Source organism: Ischnura elegans, chromosome 13 (genome assembly GCF_921293095.1).
Source record: "Ischnura elegans chromosome 13, ioIscEleg1.1, whole genome shotgun sequence".
Classification (NCBI taxonomy): domain Eukaryota; kingdom Metazoa; phylum Arthropoda; class Insecta; order Odonata; family Coenagrionidae; genus Ischnura; species Ischnura elegans.
Window position 1 is genome coordinate 15,891,529 of NC_060258.1, and position 23,525 is coordinate 15,915,053.

The 23,525-nt window shown below is 39.3% G+C and overlaps 1 protein-coding gene across 2 annotated transcripts in view; it reads right to left on the bottom strand.

The window, feature by feature from the left end:
- The window catches only part of LOC124170449 (oocyte zinc finger protein XlCOF6-like), a 45,531-nt gene that overhangs the window by 10,942 nt on the left and 11,064 nt on the right, over positions 1 to 23,525 (bottom strand). The window contains exons 3-7 of one of the 2 annotated variants that reach the window (XM_046549177.1): positions 16,958 to 17,095; positions 11,883 to 11,969; positions 9,979 to 10,122; positions 4,891 to 4,987; positions 3,101 to 3,322 (exon numbers count right to left, since the gene is read on the bottom strand). In XM_046549177.1, the coding sequence (XP_046405133.1) occupies positions 3,101 to 3,322; positions 4,891 to 4,987; positions 9,979 to 10,122; positions 11,883 to 11,969; positions 16,958 to 17,095 (688 nt within the window). The remainder of the gene's footprint in view (positions 1 to 3,100; positions 3,323 to 4,890; positions 4,988 to 9,978; positions 10,123 to 11,882; positions 11,970 to 16,957; positions 17,096 to 23,525) is intronic. The other variant, XM_046549178.1, reaches the window with a different exon arrangement.

Genomic DNA, 23,525 nt, shown 5'->3' on the forward strand with positions numbered 1-23,525 from the left:
TTAACAGTTAATGTTGGATTTTCTACAGTTACTGTTGGATTTTCTCCAGTTACTGTTGGATTTTCTCCAGTTAGTGTTGGATTTTCAACAGTTCCTGTTGGATTTCAACAAATTCTGTTGGACTTCAGTAGTTACTGCTGGGTTTCATCAGTCACTTTTGGATTTTCTACAGTTACTGATGGATTCAACTGCGGTCCCACTTAACTGTTGAAATTTTCAACAGTTTTTAAACAGTTTTTTCGTTAAGGGTAATTAGGGATGCGTTGAATCTGCAATTTTCACGAATACAATCCAAAATCAAATCTTTGAGGGATTTGAATCAAGTCTTTGACTCCATATCCACGGAATTCTTAAAAATTCACCGAGAGCATGAATGTACAAGGGCGTATTGAAAAGTAAGTTGAATTGAAACTAGAAGCTTTTACGTGGCAGAAGGGCTCCATATTAATAATGAAAAACACTTTGTTACTTCCACAAAATTCACAGAGATTCCATTTTAGTACCGGTTTCAGCTATTACACCATTTTCAAATACCTAGAATAAAATTTTATACATACAGTGAGTCCTCGTCTATTTGTCACTTACCATTCCTGAAAAATGTGACGATAAGCGAAATGACGTTAATCGAAGCATAATATCCCATAAGAAACAATGTAAAAAGTGAATATCAGCTCCTAGACCTCACAATTCCTAGGCGAAAAAAATATTATCGTGTCATATCTGGGGCACTTTTTTACGGTGGGAATGCCGAACTATTGCATAAATATGAGTTCCTGTCTTCATCGATGGCAATTGCAGTGGTGACGTAAATCTTTCTCCATTTTTGTATCTTCCCGCATTTGCTTTTCGGCTTCGCTATGGTGGTCGCCCGGGCGAGCGTCGCCTGGGCATCATCATCGCTGAAACATCGTCACAGTTACAGGAACCAAAATTATTTTGAGCTCGGCGAAAAAAGTGGCGACAAAAACTCAGAGTTCTACTCGGAAAAATTCCTTGAAATCACTTTTTAGGTTCCTGAAAACCATTATGTCAAGTAAAACCTTGCGTACCTACCTAAGAATTTATTCTGCAGAAATTTTTGCTAAAACCGTAATTGCAATTAAGAATAAGCACACCGTTTTACACTTTATTTAGACTGACTGTATTACCACACACAAAACGAACAACCTGCAACGCCCGCCGCTTCGCCTTTTTTTTCGTGCGAAATTTAAAATACTTGACGTTATCGCGAAGCGAAGGTGCGATAAACGAATGACGGTCTCAAAATTTTCGTGACGTTATCGCGAAATGACGTTAAACGGGGTGACGTAGAACGAGGACTCACTGTATGTAGCTATGAAGAGATTAGTGGATAGGAGAGAGAAATGGAGAGCTGCGTCAAACCAATCTTAGGATTGTTGACTAATGATGATGATGATAATAACATATTGTTTGTTTTAGGTAAATTATGAACACTGCAAGACATTTAAGTGAAAGTTTGGCTTATCCGTGATTTTCCGATTATCCGTGCGTCCTCTCCCATCATTAGCCCGGATAATCCAGAGTTTACTGTAGTTTTATCTGTACAGTAAAACCTCTTTACATCGTAATGGAAGGGACCATAATTTGGGCAATTTGATGTATGGAGGTTCACTATAGAGAGGTTTTAGTGATAGGCACCATTTTTTCATATCCTTTGAATGTGAATATATGAAAGGCACTCCTGTCTTTTAAACCATTATATTTATGTGATTAAACACACATGCATGCATCGGTGAACATATACATACAAATATATATTTGAATAATTAAAGAAAGCGAGCGCTATCGCATGATTTTAACCATGATTCGAGAGAAAACCATGTGATCTCTCTCAATTCAACAGTCAATTAAAATGATTTGGACAGTTGGATATGTTTTTTTCTTATTTACTGTTAGGTATGCTCTCATATTGAACAAAATGGCCAAACTAATGATTAACCTTAAAATTACAGCATAATAAAGGTCTACAATAAGAAAAAAAGAGTGAAACATTTATTGCTGAAAATATCATTCCATGCACGTAATCACGGCTGCATTAATTTGTTGTCTTGGCATGATTTGTGGAGGTAGTTAGGCCGTCTCGGAGGTATCTCCTCGGTATGATAAGTGGAGGTGTTACTGTATTTGTTAAGATTGTACAAGATTCAATATGTATTTTTTGTATTTGGCTGCTACTTTTGTATCTATGTGTGCTGCCCCCTTGTGGATGTATCTGTAAGCGGTGTTTGTGGCGCCTCCATGCGGTGGCATCAGTGCATTAAGTGCAGTTCAGTTTGTGGTGTAAAATCTGACGTGTGCAGTTGTTGTTTCAAGCGTTCCTTAAGATTCCCTGCAATTGGCACAGTATTCAAAAAGTTGATTTTATATAAGAGGCATTAAATTCAACAGTATTTTGTTGGGATGGTGCTGGGACCACACAAAGACGTTTCACTGTACCCAAAAACAAAAAGGAGTTCATAAGTGACATTCCAGCGTTCAGAGTGCAGTAGACTCAAAAGTTAGATACATACGTGTGGTTTTTTTGAAACCAGGCCTTACATGGAGTATTAATAATATGAGTAAAACCATGTTATCGCCGCTAAAAAGATCCCTTACTGGCTAATAAAGCTCTCATTGAGTCTGGGAAGCACTCTAAAATAACAGAATAAGTGCATAAATAATAATATATTGTTTGTTTTACATAAATTAAGAATATTACAAGACATTTGAGTGAAAGATTGGGTTATCAATGTTTTCAAATTATTTGTGCCGCGTATCCCCATCTTTAGATAATATATCTATATTATCCATGCATCTATTTGTTGCCCTTAATAGTCCTAAATTTCTTAAGTCTGATGACGACCTAAACTCGTCATTGTGTGATTTGGCATCAGAAGTTCATGACAAGATATACTCGTCATTGCAGCGCAAGGGCAGCTATAATTTTGTTATAATGAATACTTCATTATTCCGAATATTTCGTTATACTGGCATTCGTTATAAAGACATTTCACTCTACCCAAAAAAAAAAAAAAAAAAAAGGAGTTCATGAGTGACATTCCAGCGTTCTGAGTTCAGAGTGCAGTAGACTCAAAGATACCTTTTGATTTCTGGTTGGAAGGCCTCGCCACTCCAGTTTTTCTCCCACCAGCCCCCTCATCAATCCTCCCCTCCCCTCCCAACGGAGACTTCTCGCGTTTCCTCTTCGCTCCACGCTGCGCCTCTTCCTTAGATGGCAGCACTGCTTTGCCGCCTGCACCCGCATCGCCTTTAGAATGAGATCGCAACGCTATGCTGGGAGAGGGAGTGGCCGCGTAAGCGTCTGCAAACGAAAAGAAAACGGACATAGCGCTCAACAATTTCATTCACACACTCAATCACAAGTGTTTCACCCTGTCGCATTTACTCGACCAACTTAGAATTACAACCTATTTCAGCATTGAAAAACACTTTGTGACTTTCACCATTTGTACATAAACATAGTTGCGAATTGTCTGTATGTTAACGGCGGTCTGCAACGAGTGACTCTTTTGTATTTCTTTTCATTTTTTCTTTTCTTTCATGAATCTAATGTCATGCTGAACTTGTAAAAGTTGTACAATAATTTTCTCATGTGCCACAAGGCCCACAAAATAAACGAATTTATTATTATTATTATAAATACCAATGAAAAATAAAATGCGGACAGGTTAATATGCATATACGCTTGGGTGGATGTTGACAGCAGCAGAGAAGTCAAGAGTGGAAGCAACCGGAATATGGTGATAATGAAGAATGAAGGCAAAATAGATATAAAGGGAGGGAAAGTGGGGCACTTGAAAAATAACAACAATTTCATAATTAAGTACAACAAAAATTTATTCATACTTACAGCTTGGAATACAAGCATAGAAGTAAGGAAACAATTCATCAGATGCTACATATGGCAGGGGCGCAGCTAGGAATTAAGGCTGGGGGGGGAGGTGGTTAAGGTGCAACTAATACCGTGATGTGTGGGGGTATGAAATACCCACCAGGATAAGCAGTAGGTGCGAGATTAATGAATTGAGGAAATTTAAAGATAAACGGTTCAAAACATGGTGAGTTTTTCGGCTTTCTGAGGGATATTTTATTAATCCTTACACTATTCAATCAGTAATATCAATCCAATTGAGTAAAATGGATTCAACTTTAAAATTTCTCTGAGCTCTGGGGGGGAGGGGAGGTTTTATCCCCCAAAATACCCCCTTGCTGCACCACTGACATATGGAGCATGTTTCTCCGTGAAAGTGAGGCTTGGACGTTGACAACAGCAGAGAAGTCCAGAGTGGAAGCATTTGAAATGCGGTGCTACCGAAGAATGATGAAGATAAAATGGATTGACAGTGTAGGTAACGAGAAAGTGCTAAGAAGACTGGGAGAAGAGAGAAGCCTCCTAAAAACCTTGAGCTGAAGACCTTAGTTGGCGGCATTTTGAGGCACGATGGCCTGATTAAAACAATCTTAGAAGGGCAAGGGATGGCCCCGCATGAGTTATTTAGGACAGGTTATTATAAATGATACGTAAAAGAAAAGAAATATTTAGCTATTCAATAATATTCAATAGTGCATCTATTCATCGGACACTACTTACTATACTACGCAGTTCATGAGTCCACTGCCATCATTCATTGAAATTCTTTCACGGCTCATTTACGGTTGAGTGGAAACCATGAAATACGTTATATGGGAAATTTCGTTATACGGGACGGAAAATAATTTCGATATAATGAATGCCTCATTATACTGAATACTTCGTTATACTGGAGTTCGTTATAAAGACATTTCACTATACCCAAATAAAAAAAGGAGTTCATTAGTGACATTCCAGGGTTCTGAGTTCAGAGACCATCATTCTTTGGTTGTACACACCGGTGGCTGAAGCGACACTGTTTTCCCCTCCAGTTGAGTCTGCGGGCTGAGTCTCTTCATCGGAGGCATCCCGTTGCGAAGAACTTTCATCCGCTGACTGAAAACAAAACAAACAACTAAGAGAAAGAACCTTTAGGCCCGTATTCTTGGTCGACCCTGTAGGGCGAACCAACCCTGGATACGTCATCAGCCCCTTACATAAACCGATCTCGTCCTACATAAGTCACATCAAGCCCTACTGCTCAAGGCTGTTTTTGGAACTAAACAGGCCCTACTTGATGTAGGGTACCCGAACCAGCCCTACACCCTACAAAAACATGCCGGCCAAAGTTCGTCTGCAGATCACTTCGATTTAAGAATTCACGTTACAATGGATATTACGGGAGACGAGATCACACGAACCATATTAAATTGTACAGTTACACAATAGGGTAGTTTCCTTCATCAAAGAAAACGATAGGCATTGATTGCGATTCGTTACCCACCATTAGTGTATTCATAATACACAAATTATTTGGTTTTAGAAATACCGGTTTAGACGAATGGCAAGGGTCAAATTTTATCCTCATTTGAAAAAGGCCAGATTGGCGCCCATGCGATTCCACTCCGCGTGACGTCACAGGGACCTAGTTTCTACACGAGAGGATAGGAGTTATACATCGTCTGAGGTTACCAATGCATGCATGAGGCACAGAGCTCAGGGAAACATGTCTTAATAATCACTTAATTAAACTGGCTAAGGTCGGAAAGTTTTCTTCGTTTGATAAGGTATTAATAAACCTTTTTTAAGCCAAGCGCTACCATTCAGCAAGGTACTCAGCTATCCGCCAGCATCCTGCGTCCTATCAGCGCTCAGAGCCTCGATCAAGGTCACTTCACAAGGAGAGAGGGGGAACCAGAAATGCGTCGCACGGACTTTCCTACTTACGCGTCGCGTTTTTGCGCGCTTGAAAATTTTCACTTTTCATTTAATCGCGAAAAATAGATATCGTCATTTAAAAATCTAAAAGCGCGAAATACGTACTCCAGGAGTAATAATCTTTCGTTTTAGGCAATAAAAAAATAATAGGAAACCACCCTATTGAAAGGTACTACCACATTATACCCATCCAGTGAAATAAATAATAAAATTGGCTAAAGTATAATAAGTTAAATATATTGGTATACATCACCTTGTTTCTGTGGATATATACATTAATATTTATCACCTTTTGCACTTGGTACGCTTTTGAGAAACCAATATCGTTTACATACAACCATAAAAAACATATGTTGATGTAGACTTTCCCGGGGTGGTGCAGCATGCGTAGCAAGGTTTTCGGGTTAACCTCCGCATCGTTTCATCTTCATGACGACAGTGGATGTTATCGCTATTTCGATATCTTCTCTTATGAGTCCGGGAAAGTAATGCTTTTCACTGTCGATAATTTTTGCACTTTCAAAGTCCACATTCTGTGTTGGTCCTTCCCACTTTCAAAAGGGAGGACAGCTACTCGCTCTCAAACACTTGGAAGAGATACTTACCCAAACGGACCAATCAGAACGCTCCTAGCCCAAACCCAGGTCTATATAAGACGGGCAAAAACCTGCATCAATTACTTTGTACCTGAAGACGCCAGCTGCAAAGCCGGCGAAAGTGTCGTCTTGAAGATGAATCGACGCGGAGGTCAACCCGAAAACCTTGCTATGCATAGAAAACATAGTTTCATGACAAGATGAGTCTACTTTTGACTTGACATGAGAGTATTTGCAGTGATAATTAATGTACCGACACGACATGGCAGACAGCACCGATTGCTTGTTTACCTTGAACCGTTGCCCTAACAATGCACCCTAAATTATTGGACGTCTTTTTTTAGTTTCATAGTTAGGTCACATTACGCAACCAGAATGGAAAACTGGTGCTATGCCATCATCTACATCATTTCAGAGAACTTGACTGTTTTTAACGGGAAAAAACATCTTTAAATGCATGCCTACTATCTTTAGAGATATTTTAAACTATAAATGTTTATATAAATAAGGTTTTCTAAGGCTAACAACAGGAATGTCTAAGGTTTATTGTAAATTCGATACCTAACACCTATGCTACCGGGAACACATCTTCCCAACGATAAAATGGTCTCAAATAGTGAAAATTAATTAGTGCAAAAACCCCTAGGAACTAGACCCTTGCACTTAGCGAGGGTTGATTGTATAAAAGTGAAGCAGGCTTCCCACTGTATCTAAATCATAAGATTCACGTTTTTTTCCAGGTTTTCACAGTCTAAATGTCGTCAAATTCATGGGGTGTCGATTAAGCCATTTTTGGCAGAAATATTGATCACTTAAACAACCACTGGCTGCACACGTTTACCAAAATTTTAACAAACGTGACAGATGCTGTAAATGCAAATGCAGCAATGAAAGTGCTATCTCTCCTGATGTCGCATATTGTTCGCAAAATTCCGGGCCGGCTAAAGGGTGTGTAGTGAGTGGGAAAATTAGAGGGACCAGGTTGCCCCAGAAGTTGAGACGTGTCTGAATTTTCGAATCACTTCTTAAAAAAAAAAAAACACACTCCTATACATCTACATTCACTTCGCACTACTCAAAAATTACAAAATACAAAAGGGTAGGTTTCCTTCCTCAAAGTAAACGAAAGGCATTGATTGCGATTCGTTACCCACCATTAGTGTATTCATAGCATACAAGTTATTTCGTTTTAGAAATACCGGTTTAGACGAATGGCAATGGACAAATTTTATCCTCATTTGAAAAGGGCCAGATTGGCGCCCATGCGATGCCACTCCACGTGACGTCATAGGGTCCTAGTTTCTATACAAGAAGATTAGCGTTGATACGACGCAGGCTGCTAGCGGGTTGCTGAGTACCCTGCTGGCTGGTAGCGCTTGGCTTAAATAAGGATTATTAATACCTTATCAAACGAGGAAAACTTTCCGACCTTAGCCAGTTTTAATAAGTGATTATTAAGACATGTTTCCCTGAGCACTGCGCCTCATGCATGCATTGGTAACCTCAGACGATGCATAACTCCTATCCTCTCGTGTAGAAACTAGGTCCCTGTGACGTCATGCGGAGTGGAATCGCATGGGCGCCAATTTGGCCTTTTTCAAATGAGGATAAAATTTGACCCATGCCATTCGTCTAAACCGGTATTTCAAAAACCAAATAATTTGTGTACTATGAATGCACTAATGGTGGGTAACGAATCGCAATCAATGCCTTTCGTTTTCTTTTAATGAAGGAAACTACCCTTTTCATCTGGATCACCTATTTTAAAGTATAATAGATCGAAATTTATATTTTTCATTTTCGAATGATATTTGAAGTCTGATGATAATAAAAATGTGCAGAGAGCGAGTTTTCCGGTGAAAAAAAAGTTTCTTATAACTACGTGCAGAGAGCAGTTTTTTTAATGTAACTTTTTTCATAGACTAACAAGCGTCTGCGTCAATAATAAAAATTTAGACACATTCGCATTTGTATAGCCCAGTTTCATCAACGCAACCCTTGAGAAGGTTGAAACTTGCTTGGCATAAGCTGCCACGGCATCCAGGCAGACTTGACAAGTTGCGTTCGGCCGCCACCGTGCACCTGCCTGGCTGCTCTGGTATGTAAGGCCGCAATTAACACGAATAGGGCAAACTAAGGGCAGTAACTCGGCAAAATCTATAGGAAATTACCATAATATACTATATTTTTCGAATTAAGACCCTCCCCCCCCCTAAATCGCATTTGAGCGAGGGTCAGGGGTTCACCTAGGGGTCTCAAATTTTTCAGGCCTTATTTTTGATCGGTCCCACAACTTTTTTTCACTGGGCTAGATGGATTTGAAAAAAAATTGATTTGAAAAAAAAATGGATTTTTTCCGATCCGCCCTAGTATACAGTATAATACAGTGTACAGTTGGGCTTATTGTTGTTTTTTTCAATTGCCTTTTCAGTGCAGTCCCCACGACGGATTACCCTCTCGGATATGTGGAGTGTGCATGGAGAAACTGGCCGACTTCAAGACGTTCAAGAAAACGTGCATCATCTCACGCATCAAGCTGCTGCAGTTGCAGATGAACGTTGGGCTGATTGTGAGTGCATGTCACTGCTTTCCATGCCTCAGCTGCGGAAAGTGTGCATCGGAAAGCCCATCAGGAGTTAGGGCTAAGAATGCTACTCATGTACACTTGAGGACCTCAAATCTGGAATCCTGAAACCCAGAAAACCAGAAATCCAGAATGGCTCACGGCTTACTTGGCTACACAATAGGGTGGTTTCCTATTATTTTTTTATTGCCTTAATCGAAAGATTATTACTCCTGGAGTACGTATTTCACGCTTTTAGATTTTTAAAAGACTATATCTATTTTTCGCGATTAAATGAAAAGTGAACATTTTCAAGCGCACGAAAACGCGACGCATAAGTAGGAATGATGGGAAATCGCTCCGTCTGGCTCCCGCTGCCGCCCTGCGAGGTGACCTTGAAGCGAGGTGAAGCGCTGATACGATGCAGGCTGCTAGCGGGTAACTGAGTACCCTGTTGGCTGGTAGCGCTTGGCTTAAATAAGGATTATTAATACCTTATCAAACGAGGAAAACTTTCCGACCTTAGCCAGTTTTAATAGGTGATTATTAAGACATGTTTCCCTGAGCTCTGTGCCTCATGCATGCATTGGTAACCTCAGACGATGTATAACTCCTATCTTCTCGTATAGAAACTAGGTCCCTGTGACGTCACGTGGAGTGGCATCGTATGGGCGCCAATCTGGCCCTTTTCAAATGAGGATAAAAATGGACCATTGCCATTCGTCTATACCGGATTTGTCAAACGAAATAATTTGTATGTTATGAATGCACTAATGGTGGGTAACGAATCGCAATCAATGCCTTTTGTTTCCTTTGATGAAGGAAACTACCCTATTCTTAAATTTTAATGACGGCAATGCCTCAGATAAATCAATATCCCACCTGTTAGAAGGAATAAGAATCGATGGAATCTGAATCGAGTATCGGGAATTGATTTGAAGGAATTGGACTTGGAATCGGAATCGAAAAAAAGCGGAATCGACTCATCCCTTGCCCTGATACACATTTACCTCTGGTTCACTCTCCACAGCCTCGCTGCATTCCAAATCGTCAGGCGTGGATTCTTCTCCAGACGACGGTTCCTCCACTTTGATCCCCACGTCTGCTGCATTAGGCAACAATCCCACGTCACCCTTCTCTGTCTTCACACAAAACTGAAAAAGATTCCATCCATCGCACATTAGCGGGGAGCTAAAATAATTGAGTTTACTGCAATGCAAGCTATCAAGCACACAGACCAATTCAGGTGTGCAACCAAACAAAGCAGATAATTCCACACATGATTCCGCATTTTCGTGGGAAATTTCACAAAATTCCAGGTTAATCTTGCGTGATTATGGCATTAGATAAAAAATTTTAAAACACCCAAATGTTACTTCAAAATTTTAAAATGATATTTTACTCATGTATTTACCAGGACAAGGGATTTGTTAGGTAACACATATTGTCTATGAATATTGTGTGTTTACTGCAATGAATAAGAATATTAAAACATCGAAAATTACTTCAATATTTAAAAAATAATATTATACTTATGTATTTACCACGACAATGGATTGGTTAGTTAACGCATATTGTATACAAATATTATGTATTTACTTTAAGTATCATGCGTTTAAGAATTTTGAAACACCCATATTTACTTCAATACTTTTTTAAAATATTCATATTTATGAATCTACAAGGACAATATATAGGTTTGTTAACACAAAAAACTGTATATACATCTTACAATATTACTGCAATGAACAAGAATTTTAAAATACCCATATTTACTTCAATGCTTTTCAATAATGTTATATTTAAATTCATTTACAAGCACAAGAAATAGGTTAGTTAGCACACAGCATATTTAAAATTTAAATTCATTCATTGCAAACCAAGAAACTGCTTTGCCCCTTAGCAAAAAAACGGTTGGATTTTAACAATTACTGTTGGATTTTAACAGTTACCGTTGCATTTCAACAGTTACCGTTGGATTTTAACATTTACTGTTGGATTTTCTACAGTTACTGTTGGATTTTAACTGTTACTGTTGGATTTTCTACAGTTGCTGTTCGATTTTAACAGTTACTGTTGGATTTTCTACAATTACTGTTGTATTTTCCACTGTTACTGTTGGATTTTAACAGTTACCGTTGGATTTTAACTGTTACTGTTGGATTTTAACAGTTACTGTTGGATTTTCTACAGTTACTGTTGAATTTTAACAGTTACTGTTGGATTATTAGAGTTACTTTTGGATTTTAACAGTTACTGTTGGATTTTTAGAGTTACTGTTGGATTTTTAGAGTTACTGTTGGATTTTCCACTGTTACTGTTGGATTTTCTACAGTTACTGTTGGATTTTCTAAAGTTACTGTTGGATTTTAACAGTAAGTGTTGGATTTTCCACAGTTTTTTGTTGGATTTCAACAATTACTGTTAGACTTCAGCAGTCACTGTTGGGTTTCATTAGTCACTGTTGGATTTTCTATGGTTACTGTTGAGTTTCAACAGTTACTGTTCAGTTTCAACAGTTACTGCTGGATTCAACAGTGGTCCCAAATAACTGTTGAAAATTTCAACAGTTTTTTTTAAACAGTTTTTTCACTAAGGGTAATGTTAGAAATTTAATACCTCTGAAGGTTTCCTGGTTCCAACGCTAAACTCAGGAGAAATAAACGATAAGAATTTGAGGGAAAATAGAACGAGGATCACATTAAAATTTGTAGGATTTGTGTGAGCTGCATTTTTCTCACTGGCATTTCCAGGAAAGAGGCGTGTGGCTTCTATGGGTAAATAGGATAACTCATGCCGCATACCGCAGGGATGAAAAATTCATCCACAATTCCCGATTTCCCAGTTGCCGGACACCCTAAGTGAATCTATTTCCCGATGAATAGGGATGAACGCAACAAAAAGCACCACTCACCTCACTCGGAACGCTTTCACTCAATTTCCGCCCATCAGTCTCGTCTTCATCAAACAGCATCACATCATCATCAATTGGTTCCTTGATCTGAAAGTATGCACAAATAATAATAATATACATACTACATACCTTGAAAGCTTATAAAAATGATTCCCTATAACTAAAGTACAGTACACACCCGATTATCCTAGTGGGCTAGTGATGAGGAGAAATGGCACGAATATTTGGAAAACACGGATAACCCAAACATACACTTACATGTCTTGTAATGGTCATAATTTATGTTAAAGAAAAAATATTATATTATTTACGCAGTTATTCTGTTATTATAGATTGATTCCCAGACTCAATGAGAGCTTTCTTCGCCAGTTCGCGAACTTTTTGGCGGCGATTACACGGTTTTACTCGTGTTATTAATGCTCCAAGTAAGGCCTGGTTTCGAAAACCACGCAACCGTGGCTGCGTGATCACGGATATAGAAAAGTAGTCAGCACGAATGCTTAAAAACAACTGCTCGAGGTCGGAAACTACACTGTCAGGCACCACGCCATGTAGTTGCATCTCACACAATTTGCCCGGGTTGCAACTGCTGCGGGACGTGTATCCGTGATCACGGAGTGCGGTCATGCACTGAGGCTTGGAAAACAGGAACACAGTGCTCCCGTGAATGCAGCTAGGGTGCAATCGCTTCCGTTTTACGAAAGGGATTCTAACAGAAATAAAAAGCCTGGTGTACCCTAGTATCAATGAAGTAATGCCAATGATTTTGTGTCTTGTTTTATTTTTTTTATAGAGATTAGTAACGAGGAAGTCCTAAGAAGAGTGGGAGAGAAGAGAAGCCTCATGAAAACCTTAACGAGAAGACGGAACAACGTTATAGGCCACATCTTGAGACATTATGGCCTGATGAAGACAATCGTCGAGGGACAAGTGGAAGGCAAGGACGGAAAAGGAAGACCTCGAGCAAAATATACGGAACAAGTAAAGAAGGATGTGAAAGAGAAGAAATACGTAGGTGTGAAAAGATTAGCTGATAGGAGAATAGAGTGGAGAGCTGCGTCAAACCAATCCTAGGATTGTTGACCAGTGATGATGATGGTGATAGAGATTGTGGAAAATATTAAGCGAGAGTGAAATAAATGCACGGATACACTGCAACACGGATAAAGCGCAGCCGGATATTCGGGAGTGTGCTGTATTCGGCTTTAGTCTCCCGGGTAAAGAACGTCCTGCCGAATATTTTCATCGTTAGCGGCAAAAGGGTTAAACACGTTTTATTCCTATTAAGCGTCGGCTCAACGGAACATTTAGCCCTTAACCATTGATGTGAAATATTTGATACACTACCAGTGACGTGCGGTCTGGGAGACCGCAATAAAACAAAAATTCGTAAAACATTGCAAAGTCATTTTTATTGCATAGTTTACTGTTTCTTAGACTTCTCAAGACTCGTATTCGAGTAATTCGCGTAAAGTTTCAGTCATTCGCTGAGGTCCCCAAGCGTCGCAAGACCATCTTCCGCTCGTTTGTGCAGCCCAGCCCAAGAAAATGTACAAGGTGAAAGGACAGGCGTCTTCAGAAGCCAAGCTGACTACATATGCTTCACTATGCGAGTACTGAGCACCAGTATTTACTGCAATGCTTGTGAAAAAACCGTGAGTATCAATACAACTTTTGAATCTGATGACTTCAATAATTATAATTATTATCTTAAGAATTTTTTAGCATTCCCGAATAAGTCAAAATTGTTAGATAAATCTTTTACTGTACATAGTGAGTGTTTTTAATTATAATTCTTTATAAAAATACAAAGACCTTATTTTGAGCTATGCTGAATAATTAACTTTAAAAGTAATTCTCATAATAATTTATCTTTCTCACTATTTTTCAAGATATCATCGGACAAAAAGTCACATGTGAAACAGCACATTTACAGCTCATCGCATCTATCTCAAGTGAAATTAAAGGAGACATTGATCTTGCAGAGTTTACGACAGAGCCAACTATCGTTTGCAGCCACCGGCGATGAGTATGCTTTGGACTTGTGCGAGCTATTTGTGGGTACCCAACCGTTTTCCCAAATCGTTTATTCCGACGACCTATTTCCCGAAAGAATTTTTTCCCGAATCGTAACGCGTCCTCTTTCCCGAAAGCTTTTTTCCCGAAACCCTTCTCTCCGAAACATTTTTTACCGAACACCTTATTTCCGGATTGTATAAAAATGAGTTCATATTTTTCATAACCAAATATATTCATACACAAGATACATCATTTTTTTAGAAAATTATATTGTGCGTGATAGCTCTAAGAAATTCAAGAAAATTCCTATCGTTCTTGTAATCTTCATATTCTTCTACAACCGATTTCAGCCTCTCGTACATGTCGTACCATTTCTTTTTAGACTTCCGGTTGGTTTTTCCCGACTGGTAACCTAAAGCGGTTATTCCAACCTTCAGATGCATTATTTGTTGTTGCATAACCTGCTTTTGTAGCTTGAAAGTTGTTTCAACGTCTTTAACTGGAACAAATGTTAAAGCTGCCAACATTTCAACGTCTTCAACTGGAACAAACGTTAAAGCTGCCAACATATGAACTGTCGTTTTGAGGGTTCTATCTGTTGGGTCATTGTAAGGGACTTGGAGTCCCACTTGTTGAATTTTACGATAAATAGCTTGTTTTTTATACGATCGGGAAATAAGGTGTTCGGTAAAAAATGTTTTGGAGAAAGGGGTTTCGAGAAAGAAGCTTTCGGGAAAAAGGTTATTCGGGAGAAATGGATTCGGAAAAAAAATTCGGGAAAAAGGTCACCGGAAAAAACAATTCGGAAAAAAGGTAGGGAATCCTATTTGTGGCATTGAACATTGCTACTCACAAATCAAAACACCCTCTATTCACAGCGTTTATGGAAAAATCGAAGGACAGTTCCATCTGAGAGTTCTCTTCAGAAAAACTTACTTGCCAAGACTCTACGAAAAGGTATGAGTTTCTAAATACTTTTACGTAGTAAATGCTGTAAAAATCTTTGCAAAAAATCGAATATCTTGAATCTTCCATCCTGAGCCTCAGTGATTTGGTGTCGACAATAATGGATGTGAACAAGAAACTTGAATAAAACCAACTGATTTGGGCGTCACTTGGTGGAACGATGAAGTATTCATGGTGAAACAAAACACAGTACTATTCCACAAACTTTTAATTTTAGCTGTCAACTAGTTTCGACGTTTACACCGTCATTACACCCCTGTAATTTTTTTAGCTGATCAATATCTATCTTTATTTTGAAATAGGGAAATTAAAGTCAAATTACAGGTTATGGACGACAGATTTTATTTATTAATTGCATGATATAAAATAAAGGAAAAAAAACGTATTTTCATTCACTTTGAGTCACCGTCATTTTCAAGACTGACTGAGCTCAGTCAGTCTTGATAATGACGGTGTAAACGTCAAAACCAGTTGACAGCTAAAATTAAAAGTTTGTGGAATAGTACTGTGTTTTGTTTCACCATGAAGAAACTTGAATGTGTAAAGGGTGAACAAGCCGCAAGTGTTTATGGCAAGTAGGGTAGTTTCCTTCATCAAAGAAAACGAAAGGCATTGATTGCGATTCGTTACCCGCCATTAGTGTATTCATAATACACAAATTATTTGGTTTTTGAAATACCAGTTTAGGCGAATGGCAATGGTCAAATTTTATCCTCATTTGAAAAAGGCCAGATTGGCACCCATGCGATTCCACTCCACGCGACGTCACAGGGACCTAGTTTCTATACGAGAGGATAGGAGTTATACATCGTCTGAGGTTACCAATGCATGCATGTGGCGCAGAGCTCAGGGAAACATGTCTTAATAATCACTTATTAAAACTGGCTAAGGTCGGAAAGTTTTCTTCGATAAGGTATTAATAAACCTTTTTTAAGCCAAGCGCTACCAGCCAGCAAGGTACTCAGCTACCCGCTAGCATCCTGCGTCCTATCAGCGCTCAGAGCCTCCATCAAGGTCACCTTACAAGGCGGGAGGGGGAACCAGAAATGCGTCGCACAGACTTTTTCCCATCATTCCTACTTAAGTGTCGCGTTTTCGTGCACTTGAAATTTTTCACTTTTCATTCAATCGCGAAAAATAGATATCGTCATTAAAAAATCTAAAAGCGTGAAATTCGTACTCCAGGAGTAATAATCTTTCGATTTAGGCAATAAAAAAATAATAGGAAACCTCCCTATTGCTGATCATCAAAGAAAGTGTTATTCAGAATTTAAAAAATATTTTGTAAATTATGGTGATCTACTGTCTTAAAAGTCCATAAAATAACTCGTATACCCACGAATCCGCATCTCGACCCTCTTTTCTCCATCAATTCAGTCAAATTCAGCCACTTTCTCATGGAAATAACTCAGACTTTTAAAGAGACTTTTTCAAAAATATTGATGACTTTTTAGGCGACTTTTTTTGAAAATTTGGAGACTTTTTTCCGCGCTCTAATTATAACCACCAGCTGCCACTGGTAATAATACAGTGGAGGACGTCAAATCCGGACGAAGTCTCGACGGGTAGATAAAAAGTTGAGCTCTACGGCCTCAAGGTCAACTGAGGAAAGAAACACTCCAATGGCCGTAACAAGGGACCTCGTCACAGGTATAAACAAAACACTGTGTGGTATGCTGGAACGGGAAAATTCGCAGCAGTGACCAACCCCAGCCTCTCAACCGGAGACCCTTCACTAACACATGATCAACAGTGTAGAAACCTTCGCGAGGGTTTTGTGGGACCTTGCTAAGGCTGCTCACGTCGAAACCAATCACTCGCTTAACTACGAAGGAACCTTCGCGAGGGTTTTGGGGGGCCTTGCTAAGGTTGCTCAAGTTAAGAAACACACACACACACAACCACACAAACAACACTTACTCCGTGGGTTATACTCCGGGAGAATATGCTCAAAACTGAGCGATGGAACTGCCACCTGGACGGGATAAGCGTTCCATCGCAGTTCCATCGCTCAGTTTTAAGCATATTCTCCCGGAGTATAACCCAGGGAGTAAGTGTTGTTTGTGTGATTGTGTGTGACATGCACTCACAATCAGCCCAACGTTCATCTGCAACTGCAGCAGCTTGATGCGTGAGATGATGCACGTTTTCTTGAATGTCTTGAAGTCGGCCAGTTTCTCCATGCACGCTCCACATATCCGAGAGGGTAATCCGTCGTGGGGACTGCACTGAAAAGGCAATTGAAAAAAACAACAATAAGCCCAACCGTACACTGTATCATACTGTATACTAGGGCGGATCGGAAAAAATCCATTTTTTTTCAAATCCATCTGGCCCAATGAAAAAAAGTTGTGGGACCGATCAAAAATAAGGCCTTAAAAATTTGAGACCTCTGGGTGAATCCCCGACCCTAGCTCAAATGCAATTTAGGGGGGGAGGGTCAAAATTCGAAAAATATAGTATTTTATGGTCATTTCCTATAGATTTTGCCAAGTTACTGCCCTTCCAGTAAAAATATTTCGTGCATTTTGACGTCTCTGCCACCGATTAGCCACAAAATACCAAATTAGAGTCCATGTCCGCGAAGAAAATATTCCAATGCCCACGCAGCGTCGCAGATACAAGAGTCGCAGGCTGATCCCTTCCCCTCCCCACTCGCTTCTCCCCTTCCCACGCCTCGAATGCAGCAAAATTCATCCCGAGCATGCTGCTAGGAGGGCGTTCATCTTTGATAATACAGTAGATTCCGGTTTATTGGGACATACAGTGAGTCCTCGTTTAACGTCACTTACCGTTCCTGAAAAATGTGACGATAAACGAAATGACGTTAATCGAAACATAATGTCCCATAAGAAACTATGTAAAAAGTGAATATCGGCTCCTAAACCTCACAATTCCTACGCAAAAAAATTTTAGCGTATCATATCTGGGGCATTTTTTACGATGGGAATGCTAAGCTATGGCATAAATACGAGTTCCTGTCTTCATCGACGACAATAGCAGCACTGACGTAAATCCTTCTCCATTTTTTGTATCTTCCCGCATTTGCTTTTCGGCTTAGCTACGGTGGTCGCCCGGGCGAGCGTCGCCTGGACATCATCATCGCTGAAACATCGTCGCAGTTAAGGCCCCCGCACACTGGCAACTTTTACAAAGCAACTATTTAGTTGCTGTGGATGTTCAAATGAAACACACGGAATTGACTGTGGCCCCGCGCACAGGCGACTTTTTAGTTGCCTCAATTCTGCCGTGTGTTTCATGGGACTTCCTCTAAGCAACTAAATAGTTGCTTTGTAAAAGTTGCCAGTGCGCGGGGGCCCTTACAGGAACCAAAATTATTGAGAACACGGCGAAAAAAGTGGCAACAAAAACTCCGAGTTCTACTGGGAAAAATTCCTTGAAATCACTTTTTAGGTTCCTGAAAACCATTATGTCAAGTAAAACCTTGCGCACCTACCTAAGAATTCATTTTGCAGAAAATTTGCTAAAACCGTAATCACAATTAACAATAAACACACCGTTTTACACTTCGTTTAGAATGACTGTATTACCGCCGAAAAAACGAATAACCTGCAACGCCCGCCGCTTCACTTTTTTTTCTCGCGCGAAATTTAAAAGCCTTGACGTAATCGCGAGGCGAAGGTGCGATAAACGAATGACGGTCTCAAAATTTTTGTGAAGTTATCGCGAAATGACGTTAAACAGGGTGACGTAGAACGAGGACTCACTGTATTGGGACTTGTGCACTTTGCTCCAATTAAGCGGCTGCCCCGATTAGGCGAACTCTCTTGTATATGGGCATAAACAAACGTTGAAATGATAGAAAGAAGACTAAAGAATGTTTATAATGCAACATAAGTTTATTAATCTATTAATTTGATTAATAAATCAGCGAGTTTAGTTAATTTATTGTCATTTTTAAGAATTATAAGAATTTAGTTAAAAATATTTTTCACAGCCTCGGGCGACGCTGAATGAATGTCTTTCACTAAGTCCTATTAAAGAAAAGTCTAATCCTCTTGCGGATAATGCAACAATAAGAACTTTCAAAATAGAGTAATAATAGGAACATTTGTGAAAAATAAGAGTAAATCAAAGGAGGAAAATATAAAAAATAGTATTCTGAAAACAAAAACTTTTAATTTCGTCACGAGTATAGAGTCTACGTCGCCGACTCATGGCCCAATAAAGCGGCATTCTGTCCCAATTAAGCGGAGAATACTCTGGGATATTCCTCTATTGGGTTCTGTTCTTCAAGATCTGCCCCAATTAAGTGGCTGCCCCAAGTAACCGGTGGACCCATTAATCGGAATCTACTGTATAAATCAGAAGATGGTAGAAGGTGATAAAGGAAGCGTAGTGAGACGACTTGTCCCTTATTAGGCGCCTCGTTGGAGTTAAACAAATTGATGTTACCAACTTTTAGAGAAGTGATGAAATATTTTTAGATCCGAGAACGCAGGAAAGGAGCCTACGGTCCATGAAAAGGCCTCTCGATTGGCTATAAAGGTGTGCGAACTATGGTGACGCTTCCCTTCCATTATGTGTGTGACTAAATGGATGAAGCAACAACAATGAGCCCAACCGTACACTGTATTAACCTTTTCCCTACTACACACGTACATATACGTATGGACGTTTCCTGACCCGGGAGACGACGGCCGTATATATACGTGTGAGATTTTCCCAGCCAGGAGATCGAAAGCCATATATATACGTTTTCTAGCTACCCCCCTTTTAGGACGGTCGTGGGTTTACGACGTCTTTGTCTCGGGACCCAACGCTTCGGGGTTTAGGATTAACCCTCGGAATCCGGGAGCAGGTACCCGGACCATTCGTCTTTTATAACCCCTCTCAGCAGTACTCTCAGCAGTAGCGGTCATTCAATTGTTTATACAGACAATTTTCGAAATAAATATTAGTTCATTTCTCAAGAAATATACACTAAGAATTGAATTATTTGTTTTTTGAGCAGCGTTTACAATTTTTAAACAAAATTCTACGACAAATATTAACTTATATCTCAAGTTATGTATAAACATCAACATGGGAATTGTTGCTGAGTTAAATGCGTTAATAATGAGCTTAGAAATTTGTTTAAAACTTGACAATGCTCAGATAAAAATGAAAAATTCAATACAAAGTCTGTAATTTACGTGCAAGCAACAATTATCCATTTGCTAAATACATATAAGCAATACATAAGTTGACGGCGAACCAATGCTGCAGGTATGGCCATAAACCCGGAAAGGAGGTAGCACAACTACTCTCGGAGTCTGAGATAATGCGAAGTCCCTGCGTGGAGGGGTCGAAAAAGGTTCAGCGAGAACCTTCTCAACGAATGTCCGCCAAAAATGCTCTATACCACGAGAAAGAAGAGTCTCTTGGGGCTCAGTAAAGCAGTCATGCTAAGACGAAAACTCCGCCGTCTCGAAAGGGTTAAACAGCCGAACAATACAATCGTTTTCTCTCAAATCATGGTAAAATCACTATCGTAATTTTCCCCCTATTCCTCGCCCCACCTGATGACTATTCTTTGTTATTATTTGTAATTACTGTTGAATTTTTTTGTTTTTGTTGGTTACGTTGCTTAATGTTATTTAATTATTTCTCCTGTTATTGTAGTCCTCTGTAATTGGCCTCGTGCTGTTTTTGGACTAAATAAATAAAAAAAAAAAAAAAAAATCACGCCATAGTGCTCCCTCTGTGTTATCATTAAATACCGTATTCCTCCGAATGTAGTCCCCCTCCGAATATAGTCCCCCCACCCCCATAATTTTGAGGCTTGAGTTTCAGGAAAAATAAAAAAAAAAAGGCTTTGAATATAGGCCCTTAACTTTTATCACGGGAATTTTTGGAAAAAAAGGGGGGACTATATTCAGACATATACAGTAATAAATATATGTTCTCTAATGCATGCATGAATTTTTTTGTAACGCAAAAATATAATGGTTTAAAAGACAATAGTGCATTTCATTTCCGAAGGATATGAAAAAATGGTGCCCATCACACCATGAAACCTCTCTGTAGTGAACCTCCATACATCAAATTGCCCAAATTTTGGTCCCCTCCATTACGATACAAAGAGGTTTTGCTGTATATGCTCAAGAATCCTATACATAGGGTAGTTTCCTTCACCAAAGAAAACGAAAGGCACTTGCATGCGATTCCTTACCCACCATTAATGTATTCATAATACACAAATTATTTGGTTTTAGAAATCCCAGTTTAGACCAATGGTCAATTGGTCTATGGTCAATGGAATGGTCAATTTTAACCTCATTTGAAAAAGGCCAGATTGGCGCCCATGCGATGCCACTCCACGTGACGTCACAGGGACCTAGTTTCTATACGAGTGGATGGAAGTTTGACATCGACTGAGATTACCAATGCATGCATGAGGCACAGATCTCAGGGAAACATCTCTCAATAATCACCCATTAAAACTGCCCATGGTCGGAAAGTTTCTTCCGTTTGATAATGTATTAATAATCCTTATTTAAGCCAAGCACTATCTGCTAGCAGGGTACTCTGCTACCTGCTAGCATCCTGCGTCATATCAGCGCTCAAAGCCTTGCCCCAAGGTCACCTCACTTGCGGCAGCGGGAACCAGAACGACCTCACACGGACTTTTCCCAGCATTCATACTTAGCCATCGCGTTTTTGCGCGCTTGAAAATTTTCACTTTTCATTTAATCGCGAAAAATAGATATCGTCATTTGAAAATCCAAAAGCGTGAAATACACACTCCAGGAGTAATAATTTTTCGATATAGGCAGTAAAAATATAATAGGAAACCACCCTATTCCGTACAGTGGACTCTTTTACTGAAGATTTATGTACGTTGTTTTTATCCAGGGAAGAACATCCTTATTAACCCTTGGGCTATGGGATTTCATGATTTAAGCTGGCAGCCACTTAAAGTGCAGAAGAGACCCCCTGTGTAGGAGGCACCCCTTTGAACGAGGGATGGTCTGGTGGAGTTAAGCCCCTTAGCAATCCAAGATGCCTACTGCCCTCATAGCCCGGTCAAAATAGACATTGACCCTTGCATAAATTGCCAACCAGCTGAAAATTTGCATGAACCTTAAAGATACCACTCTTATGAAATCCTGAAAAGTCCCCATCGATCCCGTGTGTGCAAAAAATTTCAATCAAGGTCAAAGGTCACTTAATGGGTTTTTTTGCATTTTTGGCCAAACGGTTAGTTTTATGATAAAAATAGCTCAGACCAAAATTGTAGACCAGAAAATTATCTACAAAATTGTAATTTCACTTTTTTCTCTAAGATTTACCGTTTCTGAGAAAAAGCCTTTCGAATGCAGGCCGGAGCTGCGTTCTCCGTAATAAATCTTTGACCAAAATTTGGGCAATTTGATGCATGGAGGTTCGCTATAGATAGGTTTCAGTGATAGGCACCATTTTTTCATATCATTTGGAAATGAAAGGCACTACTGCCTTTTAAACCATTATTTTTATGTGTTTAAATAAACATGCATACATCAGTGAACATATATTTACTATTTAATAATAACAGGAAGCGAACGCTATCGCATTATTTTTACCATGATTCAAGATAAAACGATGTGATCTCTCTTAATTCAACTGTCACATAAAATGATTTGGACCGTTGTTGAATATCTTTTTTCTTATTTACTGTTGGGTATGCTACCATATGGAACAAAACGACCACAACCAATGAAAATTACAGCATATTAAAGGAGTATAAGGAAAAAAAATTACTGCATTAATGCAAGGATAAACCGGGCTTATTACTTCCGTTAGAGTCCCCTTTGTAAAACGGAAGTGATCGCGCACTAGCCACATTGACGGGAGCACCGTGTTCCTGTTTTCCAAGCGTCTCAGTGCGAGACAGCGCTCTTCTAAAAAAATCACAGACTGGAGAAGAAAGCTCTCAATGAGTCCGGGAAGCACCCTAAAAATATCAGAATAATAACGGCATAAATTATAGTATATTGTTTGTTTTATGTAAATAATGAGCATTGCAAGACATTTAAGTGAAATTTTGGTTTATCAGTATTTTCTGATTATTTGTGCCGTCTCTCCTCATCTTCAGCCCACTCGGATAATCGCGAGTGTAGTGTATTTATAATTTGAAAAAAAGGTATTACGAACAAAATGTAACACAAAATATCATACCCATTGTAGGCCACTGGATTCAGGAGTTCATAAATGTAAACTGTACTGTGTACACATATTTGACTGCATTGCCTATGAAAAAAAATGTGAAGGTTACTTTGCACGGAACGGCACTTTTCACTCTTACAGAATCAGGAGAAATAGGGACATTTATAACATGGAACCAAGAAACTAAGTCCTTATATCAAAAGGTCCACATTCCATGCACACAAAAATGTGCACTAATTAACAGTATTGAAACATTGATTGTTTTCAAGAACTCTCTCATTAAATCTAGGGGAAAATTGTTGATATATTGAATTTTTGGAATTGTTGTAATATTTAAGCGAACTGCAGCTTGATTTTCATTCCTTTTTATACCTTCTTAAGAGATTGTGTCTCATCTATACTGTTGAGCAGTGGTGCAGCGAGGGGGGGGGGGGGTTTGGGGGATTAACCCCCCCCTCCCCACGAAGGTCATAGAAACTTTCAAGCTTAAACCACTTCACTTCATCTGAT